The sequence below is a fragment of the Hyperolius riggenbachi genome, chromosome 2, assembly GCF_040937935.1.
Source record: "Hyperolius riggenbachi isolate aHypRig1 chromosome 2, aHypRig1.pri, whole genome shotgun sequence".
NCBI classification, from domain to species: domain Eukaryota; kingdom Metazoa; phylum Chordata; class Amphibia; order Anura; family Hyperoliidae; genus Hyperolius; species Hyperolius riggenbachi.
Genome location: NC_090647.1, coordinates 438,701,819 through 438,718,801, shown reverse-complemented (window position 1 = coordinate 438,718,801; position 16,983 = coordinate 438,701,819). Strand labels below are relative to the sequence as shown.

The following is a 16,983-nucleotide window of genomic DNA, read 5'->3' as shown; positions in this document are numbered from 1 at the left end:
AACCGTCCTTCTTACATCCAGACAGTGAAGTTTCTTCTCCTTTTCATTGGTCGGGTTGTTACAGAAAGAAGGTAAGAATATTTCTTGAGAACGATGAAACTTAGAAACAACTTTAGGGAGGAAATAGGTGTCCAACCGTAATGTGATACGATCTCCAGAGATAATGCAATAAGGTTCTCTCATGGACAGGGCCTGTAATTCACAAACTCTCCTGGCCGACGTAATTGCTACAAGAAAAGCCGTCTTGATGGTTAAACATTTATCTGAGATCTCCTCCAGAGGTTCAAAGGGGCTGTTACATAAGGCCTGTAGTACGGTGTTTAGGTCCCAGGATGGCATTCTTGACTGAACCAGTGGCCTGATTCTTTTAAGTGCCTGAAAGAATCGTATGAAGAATTCTTCTTCAGCCAAACGTCTCTCCAGAAAAACACTAATAGCTGCTGTCTGAACCTTCAGTGTGCTGGTGCTGAGGCCTTTCTGATAACCCTCCTGTAGGAATTCTAGTACTGAAAGGGATAAAGAACAGTCTCTGGAATTTTGTTCACACCATCCTTTATACACATTCCAGGTCTTTTGATAAATGTTCCTGGTAACCTTTTTTCTGCTCTGGATTAACGTCTCTGAAAGTCCGTTAGAGAAACCCTTCTGCTTTAAACTTCTCCACTCAGGCTCCAAGCTGAAAGCTGAAGGAGCCTCAGATCTGGATGAAAAACTGGACCCTGGGACAGCAGGTCTGGACGATCTGGCAGCATTACATGATCGACTGTAGCTAAATTCTTCAGTAGTGTAAACCATGGTCTTTTGGGCCAGTATGGCACTATCATGATCATCCGAGCTCGGTCTTTCTGTAATTTGTTCAGAACTCGAGGAATTAAGGAAAGAGGAGGATAGGCATACATCAGACCTGAATTCCACGTTATCGAGAATGCGTCCACTGAGCAAGGATTGTCCTGGGGGCATAGTGAGCAAAACAACTGGCACTTTGTGTTGTTCTTTCGAGCAAACAAGTCCATGTCGGGTCTGCCCCAGAGGTGTACCAGGCCCTGAAACACAACTTCGTTCAGAGACCACTCGTCCTGATGAAGTGGTGATCTGCTCAGAAAATCGGCTAAACAATTCAGGGTTCCCTTTAGATGGACTGCTCTCAAGGATTTCAGGTGTCCTTCTGCCCACTGTAGTATCTTGCATGACAGGTACCATAGAGAATGACTCCTTGTTCCTCCCTGTCTGTTCAGATAGGCCACCACTGTGTTGTTGTCCGTTCTTATCGTGACGTGAGTGCCCCTGATTTGGGAATCGAAGTGTGTCAACGCTTGCCAAACAGCTGCCAGCTCTCTGTTTGAAGATCTTTGCCTCGACGCTCTGGGCCAAGATCCCTGTACTGGTATTGTACCCAGATGGGCTCCCCAACCCCAGGCGCTTGCATCTGTTGTTATGACTGTCTCTGAGGGATAGCTCCAAAGACGTCCGTTCGTCAACTGTGAAGGGATCAACCACCAATTCAGTGAGTCCTTTATGAACTGGGGAATTAAGATTCTCCTGTCTAAGTCTCTTATACTCCTGTTCCAACTTCTTAAAATCCATAGTTGTAATGTCCTGGAGTGTAGCTGACCCTATTGAACTGCTGGGAATGATGAAGTTAGAAGACCCAGTAAAGCCATGGCGTTTCTCAATGATATTGAAATCTTGCCCTGGAAAGAAAGAACAGATTTTAGAATTGCACATATTTTCCTTTCAGGAAGAAACACAACACTGTCAATGGAGGCTATAGTAAACCCCAAAAATTCCATAGTCTGAGTAGGAACTAGAGAGGATTTAGACCAATTAATAAGCCAGCCTAAGGACTGCAGAAAATCGAGACAGAAGTTTATCTGTGTCTCAACGGTCTCATAGGATTGACCCCAAATAAGAAGATCATCCAGATAGGCTATGATCTGAACTGACTCTAACCTGAGTACTGCTAGAACCTCGGACAATACTTTAGTGAACAGCCAGGGTGCAGAAGATATACCAAAGGGTAAAGCTGAAAACTGGAAGTGCCTTACCTCTCCCTGTAGTCTTATGGCGAATCTCAGGTATTGCTGGGATCTGACATGGATAGGCAGGTGGAGATAGGCGTCCTTGAGGTCCATAGAAGCCATGTAACACTGACTCTGTAGCAGATTGACCACATTGCGTATATTGTCCATTCGAAATTTTCGATATCTTATTGACCTGTTTAATCCCTTTAGGTTTAAGATGAACCTGTACTCCCCCTGAGGTTTTTTTACTAGGAATACTGGAGAATAGTACCCCTGAAACTGTTGACATTTTGGGACCTGACGAATTACCCTCTTTTCCAGAAGGACAGCAATTTCTCTTTGTAAGGCTAAGCTTAGATGCTGATCTGATGGGGTCTGTGTAAGAAAAAATTGTACTGGAGGAGCTGTGGCAAACTCTATCTTGTAACCTTCGAGGATTATATTTAATAACCATTTGTTCTGAAAGTGACTTTCCCAGTTTTCGTAAAAGTGCGCTACTCTTCCTCCCACTGGGAGCCTGATGTCATTGTTTAGATCCCTGGGATGGGAGAGGAAAGGACACATTTGGTCTTGGCCGCTGTGGTTTGTTCTGCCCCCATCTTCTTTTAGGATAGCTTTTGGACCCCTGTTCGCTCTGTTTTGGGTCTCGAAAGGAACGTTTGAAACGAAAATTCTTTCTTTTTATGGGAAAGTTCTTTTTATTGTCTGAGGACCTTTCTAGCGTTTCATCTAATTTGGAACCAAATAATAATTCCCCCTCACAAGGTATTCCGCACAGTTTAGATTTTGAGGAGGTGTCCCCTTGCCATGTTTTTACCCATATACCTCTTCTGGTAGAGTTCACCAAGGCCGTGGTCCTGGCAGATAAACGGACCGTGTCATCTGCTGCATCTGAAAGATAATTAGCAGCGTGAAATAAGTTATCAAAGTCCTTTAGTATCTCTTCTCTGGGTACCCCTGAAGCTATCTGGGATTGTGTATGAGACAACCAAAGTTTTAAAGATCTGGCTGCGGCTGTAGATGCGACAGCTGGTTTAAATGTTAGTGATGAAGACTCCCATGCTCTTCTTAACAGATTATCCATTTTCTTATCAATGGGGTCTTTTAAATTTCCAAAGTCCTCAAACTGGAGATCAGATTTTCTAGAGACCTTAGAAAGAGCGGGATCTAATTTAGGTGACGGCCCCCAGAATTTCTGGTCATTAGGGTCAAACGGATATTTATTGGCAAGAGACTTGGGCCAGAATGCTCTCCTCTCTGGGTTATCCCATTCCCGTTTAATCATATTCTTCAGAGAACTATGTACTGGAATGAAAACAACCTCAGGATCAGATAAACTCTCATACATATGATCGAGGGGTGATAGAGTCTTTTCCTCAGTCTTAATACCCATGGTATCACGCATAGCTTTAAGAAATAACTTTAAGGCATCAGTTGCAAAGGCAAATTTATGAGGCTTATCAGTGTCTAACTCCTCTCCTGAAGGAATTTCCTCAAGAGACGATATATCCACCTCTCCCTCAGATAATTCTGAGTCCCCTGAATCTTCACCCCTCTTTCTTTTTTGTAAATTTACGGCAGAGTCCTGCCCTGGGGGAGGTTGAGGTGTAACCGTGACATCACTACTAGATGTAGAAGGATGAGATGGAGGCACCATAGGAGAAGGAATAGGAACAGTCCCAGCAGCTGGAATGTTTGCCTCCTTAATAGCTTTAATGGCAGTAGCCATTTCAGAACGCATCCATCCCATCAAATCTTTAAACACCACGGGTGATTCTTTCTTCATAACTTTGTCAATACATGTTTGGCATAATGATCTAGATGAAGAAGAGGATATTTTCACGGCACAGATGGCACATCTTTTATGATCAGACTTCTGAGCCTGTTTTCCCTTGTCACTCTTATCAGCCTTGTCAGTTGGATCAGATTTGTCTTTATCCGTTTTAGGAGCATTAGGCTATAAAAGAGACAAAGAGAGAGTGTAACTAACCAGCCTCTTATATAAAAAAAAACTATTTATACATATCTGAAAAAGGAGTCAGCAGATGACACCAACCAGAGAGGCTTCTGAGCCAGGCTCCACAGATCTGGTGGAGGAGGATCCAGCGGCAGTTTCCATGGTCAGGGAATGGATTCTGACCAGGAACTGAGCTTTAAATAAGCCGCCCAATTATGCCACGCCAAGGTAAGCCGCGCCCCCCCTGACAGAGTGCGCTTCCAAAATATGAACCCCCCGTACAACTGCTGCTGTACCTATAGTTCCTCCTTACCTTATGGGCAAGCGAACCGCTCCCTCACCGCCGGGCTCTGGGATGCAACGCGGCTCACTGCCCTCTGAACGCTGGATAGGCTTACCCGCGGTGACTGAGTGACGTTATCCGGCTGGCGTGATCACATGATCGGCCTCTTCTTCCGCCGGAAGTGCGTCAGACGCGCCTGTGCGCGCGAGATCCGATGGGGGAAACTATTCGGCCGCAGCTCCGGCGCACGCCGGGTCCCTGACCCGCGATACTCGGCCTGAGTCGTGCAGCAGCTCCTGCCTTACAGACATGGTTGGCTTCAGCTCCCCTGTAGCGTCCTGTGTGGTGGACAGAAAACAACTGACGATTTACTGTGAGTTCCCTATTTATATATGCCTGCCTAATGAATATGCAAATGTCTATGGTATTTTTAGCTTCCTGTCCATTTGAAGTGGGGAAGGAGACAAGTCTAATGGGTGCTGTCCGAGGACGTTCCTGGGAAAAGGTGTTAATGATTGCAAAGCTATAAGGGCCCTCATTTTGCTGATCGCTAGTATACCATGATTTACATGTATATCACAATGCACTTTTACATCAGCGCATTTTGATTTTCACAAATTGCAATCATCGGGCTGCACGGTTATTGGTGCCATTGCGTTTCATTCCTGATGGTTCACATCGCAATTACAGCAAGTGGGAAAAAAAAAAAAAAAAAAAAGCTTATGCAAATATATTTGCAATTGTGCTTGTGAGTGGAAAAGGGCCCTAAAAAAGTGTGTTGTATAGTGGCATTTATGTACATCTTCCTGCCTGAAATGCAGGAAAATGAATGTAAAATGTCAGGTGTTCCAAAATGAAAAACATAAAAAAGGTTCTAACACGTTAAATGGACACAAAGTTGATTGACACCACAGAAAGCTGTATTTCTATCACACTGTATACTGAAATTCGATATTGCAGGCTGTGGCATAACAATAGGGGCTGCAGCCCCTGCACCCATGGAGGGGCACGCCCAGGGCCGTTTTGGGGAGCAGGAGGGGTCACAGCATGAGGGAAAGCATGGCCACCTACATCAGTGGGAGGGGGGGCTACTCACCCCCTCCCTCACCTCTGGCTCTCCCCTCAGCATTCCCCCCTCCAGCATTAAATAGGTGGCTGCAGCGGCAGGCAGGAGCACAGCCATACCTCTATGCGTGTGACGCTACTTCCCGTTTATCAGGAAACAGAGTGTGGCACTTAGAGATCGGACCTCTGCGGTGGAACACAGAGCTATGCCTGTGTTCCTGCCCGCCGCCGCTGCCACCTATTCAATGCTGGAGGAGGAAAGCTGACGGGAGAGCCTGAGGTGATATGGGGGGGGGGGGGGGGGAGGGGAGTGGCCCCCCTTACCACCGATGTAGGTGGCCATGCTCTTCCCTAATGCTGCAACCCCTCTTGCCCCCCAAAATGGACCTGAGTGGGCCCCAGTGGGGGCATCCAAATTTTTGCAGGGGGGGGGGGGGGGGGGGGGAACTACTGATTTCTAGTTATGCCCCTGATTGCTGGGCACCTCTTTGGCTATCATTCATAAAAGTATGTTCGGTAAAAAAATCTGGGCGAGAAAATACCGCATTCGGCATTTTAGACCTCTATATGAAAATTCACAAAAATGTTTACAGTTTCAATAGAAGTTTAGTATTTTACCGAACTAAGGCTGGCGGTAACACGAGAAGCTTTCTCCTGCAGAGACAGCGTTACAATAAAAGAGGCATCTCCAACTTCCCTTTAGATGTGCATTTTTTTTTTTAACTGCCCGTTTGCCCTTAATCTGCCTATTAGTCTTTCTAAACAATCTATTTACTTGCCACAGCTTAGAAGAACTTCAAGAAATGTTACACATGCAGACTTTCTGATGTAAAAACATATGAAAACAGGTACCCAACAGGTTAAAAAACAGCCTGGGGTACTCTGGAAATCCTTTTTGTTTCCGCTTTCACTGCTGCTGCCTGGGAGCTCTGTCTCCATTAAGTTTGCTGTTATTTACACCCTTATCGCATATTCAAAACAAGCGGTATTCTCTGTCCCAATACCGCCCTGCTCTAATCTTTATGAATTTACATTTAGTGACATGTGTTGAGATAATCACTGCACAAGGCGGTAATTTACCTCACTGCTTGGTAATTTGAGCTTTTCATGCGGTAACAGCTTTTATGAATTGACATTTTGCTAAGTCAGTAAAGTCAGCTGTTTTACAGCATTACCGCATACGATAATGTTTTATGAATGATAGCCTTTGTGTAGAGGATTGTTGCAGAAATTTTCACCTTATCTATGCAAACATTTTTAAGCTCCTAAAGAGCAAAAAACACCATATAATTAAAGTGTACCAGAGCTGAAATAAATCCTCCCACATTCTGCCGTTCAGCTGCAATCAGCTCCGGTAACAGGCTCAGGCGCTTATGTCCGGGTCTACTGTGCATGCGCGGGAGGTCCACGCATGTGCAGAAGTCCCAGACTGAACCCAAGTGAGACTGATTCTTCTCATTCACATTACAAGCTTAAAATTGCCTATTATATACAAAAGGAAACTACTCTTGGGATATTTCACTCTACTGTTACAATTTCTTTTACTACAGATAAAGTCTATATTTTTCCCCCTCATGATTTGTGAACTTTTTAGAACTTTAGAACGAGAAAAGGGAATCACTTGTGTGCAGAGTTGTGCGGCCCTGCAGCGAGCCCTTAAAGAGAAACTCCAGTGAAAATAATGTAATAAATGTGCTTCATTTTTACAATAATTATATATAAATGATTTAGTCAGTGTTTGCCCATTGTAAAATCTTTTAAATCCCTGATTTACATTCTGACATTACATGGTGACATTTTTACAGTTAGCAGGTGATGTAGCTGCTGCATGCTTTTTTTTGGCAGTTGGAAACAGCCATTTCCCACAATGCAACAAGGTTCACAGACAGGAAGCTGCCAGGAGTACCACGGTCCTCAGAGTTTCTTGTGGGAGGGGTTATCAGTCATACCCTGATTGTTTGTGAAAAGGAATAGATTTCTCATGTAAAATTGGGATACAGTTTAATTCTTGGTCGGAGTTTCTCTTTAAAGCTGCAGTGGCCATTTTTGTGACAATTTAGGGGAGGGGGTAAAGTATATGGTTCTGAAGAGGTTAAAGGGAACCCAATCACCAACTGTACCAGGCAATAATGGCAGCAATTAAATCTTCCCCTTGAAAGTCAATAGGTAAATTTTGATTGGCTTTTGTAAGCTCCACCCACTTTTCTGAATATGAATCCCAGTCACCCAGTAACTAACTGTGCAAAGTTTGAGAACCCTACCATAAACAGTGTAAGGATGGCTGCAGTTTACATTTTTTTTTTTTTTTTTCCTCTCCTGGGAAAAAGTTCTAAAAGTTCTAAAAGTTCTAAAAGTTCTAAAAGTTCTAAAAGTTCTAAAAGTTCTAAAAGTTCTAAAAGTTCTAAAAGTTCTAAAAGTTCTAAAAGTTCTAAAAGTTCTAAAAGTTCTAAAAGTTCTAAAAGTTCTAAAAGTTCTAAAAGTTCTAAAAGTTCTAAAAGTTCTAAAAGTTCTAAAAGTTCTAAAAGTTCTAAAAGTTCTAAAAGTTCTAAAAGTTCTAAAAGTTCTAAAAGTTCTAAAAGTTCTAAAAGTTCTAAAAGTTCTAAAAGTTCTAAAAGTTCTAAAAGTTCTAAAAGTTCTAAAAGTTCTAAAAGTTCTAAAAGTTCTAAAAGTTCTAAAAGTTCTAAAAGTTCTAAAAGTTCTAAAAGTTCTAAAAGTTCTAAAAGTTCTAAAAGTTCTAAAAGTTCTAAAAGTTCTAAAAGTTCTAAAAGTTCTAAAAGTTCTAAAAGTTCTAAAAGTTCTAAAAGTTCTAAAAGTTCTAAAAGTTCTAAAAGTTCTAAAAGTTCTAAAAGTTCTAAAAGTTCTAAAAGTTCTAAAAGTTCTAAAAGTTCTAAAAGTTCTAAAAGTTCTAAAAGTTCTAAAAGTTCTAAAAGTTCTAAAAGTTCTAAAAGTTCTAAAAGTTCTAAAAGTTCTAAAAGTTCTAAAAGTTCTAAAAGTTCTAAAAGTTCTAAAAGTTCTAAAAGTTCTTTTTGAATAAATATTTCTTTATTTTTGTAATATTTACTATTTTTTCCTTTTTCCCCCTCCACCAGCGCAATCGGAGCGGATCGTTCTGGAGGGGACAGCCAATTGACACACTGCCTTAGAGATCGCAGCGCAGTATGATGGCGGTTCCACTGTCTAAGGGCTGGTGCACACCAAAACCCGCTAGCAGATCCGCAATATGCTAGCAGATTTTGAAACGCTTTTTCTTTTTCTGTAGCGTTTCAGCTAGCGTTTTGCGGTTTTCTGAAGCGTTTTTTGGTGTAGTAGATTTCATGTATTGTTACAGTAAAGCTGTTACTGAACAGCTACTGTAACAAAAAACGCCTGGCAAACCGCTCTGAAGTGCCGTTTTTCAGAGCGGTTTGCGATTTTCCTATACTTAACATTGAGGCAGAAACGCATCCACAATCCAAAATCTGCAGCAGCCCGGGAGTATGCGTTTCTGCAAAACGCCACCCACTCTGGTGTGCACCAGCCCATTGAAATACATTACCCTAGCGGATCCGCACCCGCAAGCGGATCGCAAACCGCAGCAGAACCGCTCTGGTGTGCACTAGGCCTAACAGTCTCCTAAATGAAGGCGGAGCGGATCCTACAAAGCAGAGATGCGGAGCATGTAATCTCCTGCAAAAGCCAGCCCCAGAACTTTACGCCAATTGGCGTTAGGAAATCCTGGGGCTGCCACAACCATTGGCGTGACGCCGTCCTGTACATGTTAAAACATTTTTTTTGCATTTTCAGATGTTGGGACTCTTCACTCCTGCCTGTTCAGTAGACCCACCTGGCTCTTTCACAAGTTGAGTTTTAGTCACTTTGTCAAGCTCAGGCATTGGTGGCTTCTTTGGTGGTTCCTCTGCCAGGATTTCCAGCTTTTTCTCTATGGGTGGATCATGAACACTTTCAAAATAGCCACAATCCAACATCCTGGCAACCAGTTCCTTCAAGCATTTATCTGCAATGAAAAAAAAATGTGAATACATTGGAAGTTATAAAGCAGGAGGAGATAAAGGCCCCATTCACAGTGGTGCCTTGCGGTGTAATGTCCGCTTTGTAACATGCTTACCTCCACCTACAAAACATTCAGTGCAGTGGGTGCGATGAAGTACAATGGTTTGTGGCCCACTTTATAATACCAAATGTGTGCATTACAAGTATATGTGAGGCATATTTTTCATTGACTATGCTTCACTGTAACCGACAATATTCAATAACCAGCAGTAACCAATAACCAGCTTATCTGATCCGTTGCTGCCATCATAGGGAAAGCAACAACCACTGTAAACTGCTTCAAAGGACCACCATCACAATTTAAAATGCATATAGACATGCAAATAACTTTCTTCCAGAGTAAAAGGAGCTATACATTTATTTTCTCCTAGAAGTAGGTAGTAGAAAGCTGACAACTGACAGGTTTTGGGCTTGTCTATCTCCATGGGAGATTCTCAGCATGGCCTTTATCCTATATAATAATTCCTAACTGTCCCTGCGTTGTCATTTGTCCGTGTGAAAACCTTTGGTTGCTAGGGCAACAGGGACAATGCAGAGCTGGGAGGATGACGCGGAGAAGGAGGACGGAGCTAGGGGAGCAGGCGTTATGCGCATATCGGTGTGGGTGTGCACTGTGGTGGTGGTGATAGACTAGTTCTTTATAAATAAACTCCCCGAAAAGGATTTTACACAAAGATGCTGGCCAGTCTCACTCTAGTGCCATTCACTAAAGGATTTTGAAACTAAAGATAACCCTGAAAAACCCCTCCATGAGGAGATGGGCTAGTCCAGCCTTGTCTGTTCTGTCAGATTTCACAGCAACATACACGACAAGTAATCTATGTTGCATTTTACTCTGGACAAAATAAATAAATCTTGTGTGTACACGTATTTTTAATTAGGATTTTCACAATAGTGGTCCTTTAAGAAATGCCTATTTATAGACAGCAATGCCCCCCTCCCTCGGTTTCAGTTTATAAGTCTGCACAAAAGTGTAAACTTATTCCATCCATTTCACTTATGGATCTACTACAAAATGATGGAGAGAAGAAAAAAAACAAAAAACCCCAAAAAAACCCTGCTAAAATGTAAAGCGGAATATAACCCAGCATTTTTACTTTGCTCTAATAGATTATTTACAGCATATTATATACAACCAGCATTTTTTTTTTACTAGAACAGCATTCAAAGGGTTAACACAGGCCTTAACCACTTGAGGACCTAGGGCTTTCTACCCCTTAAGGACCGGCCACTTTTTTTCCATTCAGACCACTGCAGCTTTCACGGTTTATTGCTCGCTCATACAACCTACCACCTAAATGAATTTTGGCTCCTTTTCTTGTCACTAATAAAGCTTTCTTTTGGTGCTATTTGATTGCTCCTGCGATTTTTACTTTTTATTATATTCATCAAAAAAGACATGAATTTTGGCAAAAAAATGATTTTTTTAACTTTCTGTGCTGACATTTTTCAAATAAAGTAAAATTTCTGTATACATGCAGCGCGAAAAATGTGGACAAACATGTTTTTGATTAAAAAAAAAACCCATTCAGTGTATATTTATTGGTTTGGGTAAAAGTTATAGCGTTTACAAACTATGGTGCAAAAAGTGAATTTTCCCATTTTCAAGCATCTCTGACTTTTCTGACCCCCTGTCATGTTTCATGAGGGGCTAGAATTCCAGGATAGTATAAATACCCCCCAAATGACCCCATTTTGGAAAGAAGACATCCCAAAGTATTCACTGAGAAGCATAGTGAGTTCATAGAAGATATTATTTTTTGTCACAAGTAAGCGGAAAATGACACTTTGTGAGGAAAAAAAAAAAAAAAAAAAAAAAAGTTTCCATTTCTTCTAACTTGCGACAAAAAAAAAATGAAATCTGCCACGGACTCACCATGCCCCTCTCTGAATACCTTGAAGGGTCTACTTTCCAAAATGGGGTCATTTGTGGGGTGTGTTTACTGTCCTGACATTTTGGGGGGTGCTAAATTGTAAGCACCCCTGTAAAGCCTAAAGGTGCTCATTGGACTTTGGACCCCTTAGCGCAGTTAGGCTGCAAAAAAGTGCCACACATGTGGTATTGCCGTACTCAGGAGAAGTAGTATAATGTGTTTTGGGGTGTATTTTTACACATACCCATGCTGGGTGGGAGAAATATCTCTGTAAATGACAATTTGTTAATTTTTTTTACACACAATTGTCCATTTACAGAGATCTTTCTCCCACTCAGCATGGGTATGTGTAAAAATACACCACAAAACACATTATACTACTTCTCCTGAGTACGGCGATACCACATGTGTGGCACTTTTTTGCACCCTAACTGCGCTAAAGGGCCCAAAGTCCAATGAGTACCTTTAGGATTTCACAGGTCATTTTGAGAAATTTCGTTTCAAGACTACTCCTCACGGTTTAGGGCCCCTAAAATGCCAGGGCAGTATAGGAACCCCACAAATGACCCCATTTTAGAAAGAAGACACTCCAAGGTATTCTTTCTAAAATGGGGTCATTTGTGGGGTTCCTATACTGCCCTGGCATTTTAGGGGCCCTAAACCGCGAGGAGTAGTCTTGAAACTAAATGTCGCAAAATGACCTGTGAAATCCTAAAGGTACTCATTGGACTTTGGGCCCCTTAGCGCACTTAGGGTGTAAAAAAGTGCCACACATGTGGTACCGCCGTACTCAGGAGAAGTAGTATAATGTGTTTTGTGGTGTATTTTTACACATACCCATGCTGGGTGGTAGAAATATCTCTGTACATGACAATTGTTTGATTTTTTTTACACACAATTGTCCATTTACAGAGAGATTTCTCCCACCCAGCATGGGTATGTGTAAAAATACACCCCAAAACACATTATACTACTTCTCCTGAGTACGGCGATACCACATGTGTGACACTTTTTTTGCAGCCTAGGTGCGCTAAGGGGCCCAACGTCCTATTCAAAGGTCATTTTGAGGCATTTGTTTTCTAGACTACTCCTCACGGTTTAGGGCCCCTAAAATGCCAGGGCAGTATAGGAACCCCACAAGTGACCCCATTTTAGAAAGAAGACACCCCAAGGTATTCCATTAGGTGTATGGCGAGGTCATCGAAGATTTTATTTTTAGTCACAAGTTAGTGAAAAATGACACTTTGTGAAAAAAACCCAATAAAAATCAATTTCCGCTAACTTTTGACAAAAAATAAAATCTTCTATGAACTCGTCATACACCTAACAGAATACCTTGGGGTGTCTTTTTTCTAAAATGGGGTCACTTGTGGGGTTCCTATACCGCCCTGGCATTTTACGGGCCCAAAACCGTGAGTAGTCTGGAAACCAAATGTCTCAAAATGACTGTTCAGGGGTATAAGCATCTGCAAATTTTGATGACAGGTGGTCTATGAGGGGCCGAATTTTGTGGAACCGGTCATAAGCAGGGTGGCCTTTTAGATGACAGGTTGTATTGGGCCTGATCTGATGGATAGGAGTGCTAGGGGGGTGACAGGAGGTGATTGATGGGTGTCTCAGGGGGTGATTAGAGGGGAAAATAGATGCACTCAATGCACTGGGGAGGTGATCAGAAGGGGGTCTGAGGGGGATCTGAGGGTTTGGCCGAGTGATCAGGAGCCCACACGGGGCAAATTAGGGCCTGATCTGATGGGTAGGTGTGCTAGGGGGTGACAGGTAGTGACAGGAGGTGATTGATGGGTGTCTCAAGGTGTGATTAGTGGGGGGAATAGATGCAAGTAATGCAATGGCGAGGTGATCAGGGCTGGGGTCTGAGGGTGTGGGCGGGTGATTGGGTGCCCTAGGGGCAGATGGGGGGTCTAATCTGATGGGTAGCAGTGACAGGGGGTGATTGATGGGTAATTAGTGGGTGTTTAGAGGAGAGAACAGATGCAATGCACTTGGGAGGTGATCTGACTGCGGGTCTGCAGGCGATCAGATGGTGTGGGTGGGTGATCAGATTGCCCGCAAGGGGCAAGTTAGGGGCTGATTGATGGGTGGCAGTGACAGGGGGTGATTGATGGGTGATAGGTGATTGGCAGGTGATTGACAGGTGATCAGTGGGTTATTACAGGGAAGAACAGATGTAATTAATGCACTGGCAAATTGATAAGGGGGGGGTCAGAGGGCAATCTGAGCGTGTTAGCGGGTGATTGGGTGCCCGCAAGGGGCAGATTAGGGTCTGATCTGATAGGTAAAAGTGACAGGTGGTGATAGGGGGTGATTGATGGGTAATTATTGGGTGTTTAGAGGAGAGAATAGATGTAAACAATGGATTTGGGAGGTGATCTGATGTCGGATCTGCGGGCGATCTATTGGTGTGGGTGGGTGATCAAATTGCCCGCAAGGGGCAGGGTAGGGGCTGATTGATGGGTGGCAGTGACAGGGGTTGACAGGGGGTGATTGATGGGTGATAGGTGATTGACAGGTGATTGACAGGTGATTGACAGGTGATCAGTGGATTATTACAGGGAAGACCAGATGTAATTAATGCACTGGCGAATTGATAAGGGGGGGAGGGGGGGTCTGAGGGCAATCTGAGCGTGTGGGCGGGTGATTGGGTGCCCGCAAGGGGCAGATTAGGGTCTGATCTGATAGGTAAAAGTGACAGGTGGTGATAGGGGGTGATTGATGGGTGATTGATGGGTAATTAGTGGGTGTTTAGAGGAGAGAATAGATGTAAACAATGGATTTGGGAGGTGATCTGATGTCGGATCTGCGGGCGATCTATTGGTGTGGGTGGGTGATCAGATTGCCCGCAAGGGGCAGGTTAGGGGCTGATTGTTGGGTGGCAGTGACAGGGGGTGATTGATAGGTTATCAGGGGGGATAGATGCATACAGTACACAGGGGGGGGGGGGGGGGGAGATGGAAAAAAAAATAGCGTTGATAGATAGTGACAGGGAGTGATTGATGGGTTATTAGGGGGGAGATTGGGTGCAAACAGAGGTCTGGGGGGTGGGCAGGGGGGGGGGGTCTGAGGGGTGCTGTGGGGTGCTGTGGGCGATCAGTGGGCGGGGGGGCAGATCAGTGTGTTTGGGTGCAGACTAGGGTGGCTGCAGCCTGCCCTGGTGGTCCCTCCGACACTGGGACCACCAGGGCAGGAGGCAGCCTGTATAATACACTTTGTATACATTACAAAGTGTATTATACACTTTGTAGCGGCGATCGCGGGGTTAACATCCCGCCGGCGCTTCCGTATGGCCGGCGGGATGTTACGGAGGGCCGCCGGCGCTTCCGTATGGCCGGCGGGATGTTACGGAGGGTGGGCGTAGCCAGTTGCCGGGGGAAGCGCGCGTCATCAATGACGCGATCGCTCCCCCGGCATAGGAAAAGGACGCAACGCCCTAAGGCGTATTGCGGTCCTTAAGGCATCCACTTTGCCGCCGCCCATGGGCTGTGGGCGGTCGGCAAGTGGTTAAGCCGCATCTACACGCGTACACATCTACACGAACACTCGGTAAAGTCAGCATTCATAAAGGCTCTTTCCGCATGAAAAAAATGACACTACCGAGCAGAGTGATAAATCACCGCCTTGTGCGGTGAGTATCGGAACAAATGTAGCAAAATGTTAATTCATAAAGATCACTGCAATGTTCCTTATCGAGCCGCTGATGCGTTTTATTGAAGATTTTAGCTCTGTTCTGAATCATTCAGGACAAGGTTATAGATTTGAACCCTCTTTCCTAGGGCCCTTTTCCACTGAGTGCAATTTGCAAAATCACAATTGCTAGCGATTTTTAATCGCTAGGGTTGCTACTATAACATAGGAATCATGAAAAGTATTTTCCTTCTGTAGCGATTCGATTTTCTGTAAATTGCAATTACTTTTTGGAGCTATTTTTGAAGTGATTGTGCTTTTATGTTCTATGCAAAATCGCTTTCGCATAAGAAAACTAATAAAAAAAAAATTAAAAAAAAAAAAAAAAGCACAATGCTTGCAATTTTCTTTTGCTAGTGGAAAAGAGCCCCCAGTGTTTATACACGGATTTATGAAGGGTCAGCAGTGTTTCTCAATCTTGTCTCTGCAAGACTACATTAGCTATGATGCATCACAAGCAGTTCGCATTACTGCCGGCGTTAAAGTAGAAAACTGATTCTACTGAATATTTTGTGAAAGGTCAATTCACCAAATCTTATGCCATATGGAAAGCAAATAAATAATTACCGACTAGTGAGGTAAATAACTAACTTAACATAAGTGCCACTTATATCAATTCACAAAGAATAACACACAATGGCTATCATTCATAAAGCATTTCCGCATGCGGAAATGCTTAAAACAGCTGACTTTACCGAACACTCGGCAAAGTCAGCATTCATAAAGGCTCTTTCCGCATGAAAAAAAAGACACTACCGAGCAGAGTGATAAATTATCGGAACAAATGTAGCAAAATGTTAATTCATAAAGATCACCGCAAGCGGTGTGAGGTCGGGAAGTACCGCTCCCTCTGATGTGGCGATACCAATGTAAGTTAATGGAGACACACAGACCTCCCAGGCAGCTGCAGCAGAGCGGAACACGGAGAAATGTATCAACTCGGCAGCTTCCGTGTCTCTGCCTGCCTACCGCCAGCCTAGTTCGGGGAATCTCCGCACTGCTACCGCACATGGATACATTTTTATGAATGCCCACCCAGAAGTCTAAAATACTGACAGCGGTATTTTCCCGCATTGATTCCCCTTACCGTCAGCTCCTTTATGAATGATAGCCAAAGTGAGATGTTCGGTACATAACCTCTGGCCTGACACTGTCAGAAGAGAAACAACCATTCAGTAATGTTACAGAAGGGAAAAAAACAAAGCAGAAAGAAAGGAAGGGGGGGGGGGGGGGTGGCGGTGCTGAGGGGGGAAAAAAATTCCCTTAATTTTTTTTTTATTATGTAGCAATTTAAAATTGTTAAAATACAAAATTTAATGTTATAGTTAGTTATATATACCTTGGACTTCAAATGCCAGTAATGAAAACAATCATGAATGCACTGCAATAATCAAAATACATGGGGCAAATAGCTTAGTGAATAGTCAGTCATGCAGGTTTTAAAATTTACTGAGCTCATACTGCATGTGTGAAAAGAAAACCAAAAACAGTGCATTCAGAAAAATAGTCTAACCCAAATGCAGTATTTTAACCAACCTTTATTTATACATTTATTTTTTTAACCGTGTATGTAGTATTCTGTCCCAGATTTAAAGGGACTCCGAGGAGTGCCCAAAGTTAAAAGAATACACTTACCTGGGGCTTCTTCCAGCTCACCGTAGGTGGCGAAGTCCCGCGACATCTTCCTGGCTCCTCTCCTTCAGCCTCCGCCAGCCCCCCGTTACTGGCATCACCCGGGCCTGGTTTCGGCCGGCTCTTCCTGGTAATGACGCAATGAGTCATCACAGCGGCCGGTGTGACAGGTCTGCGCATGCACGGGTTTTCCGCACGTGCACAGACCTGTCACGCCAGCCGCCATGCGGCCGGCGTGATGACACATTGCGTCATTAACCAGGAAGAGCCAGCCGACACCAGGCCTGGGTGTTACAGGTAACGGAGGGGCCAGCGGAGGCTGAAGGAGAGGAGCCAGGAGGACTCCGCGGGACCTCGCCGCCTACGGTGAGCTGGAAGAAACCCCAGGTAAGTGTATTCTTT

The 16,983-nt window shown here is 43.8% G+C and overlaps 1 protein-coding gene across 1 annotated transcript; it reads right to left on the bottom strand.

Moving 5' to 3' along the window:
- Positions 1 to 1,631: 1,631 nt before the first annotated feature.
- LOC137545216 (uncharacterized) lies at positions 1,632 to 16,630 on the bottom strand. Its single transcript, XM_068266340.1, has 6 exons — positions 16,585 to 16,630; positions 16,037 to 16,099; positions 9,181 to 9,320; positions 6,502 to 6,591; positions 2,046 to 3,978; positions 1,632 to 1,691 (listed from the first exon to the last, which is right to left on the bottom strand). Exons 1-5 carry the CDS (start codon positions 16,628 to 16,630, stop codon positions 2,545 to 2,547), a joined length of 1,773 nt encoding a protein of 590 aa, XP_068122441.1. The 3' UTR covers positions 1,632 to 1,691; positions 2,046 to 2,544.
- Positions 16,631 to 16,983: the final 353 nt, after the last annotated feature.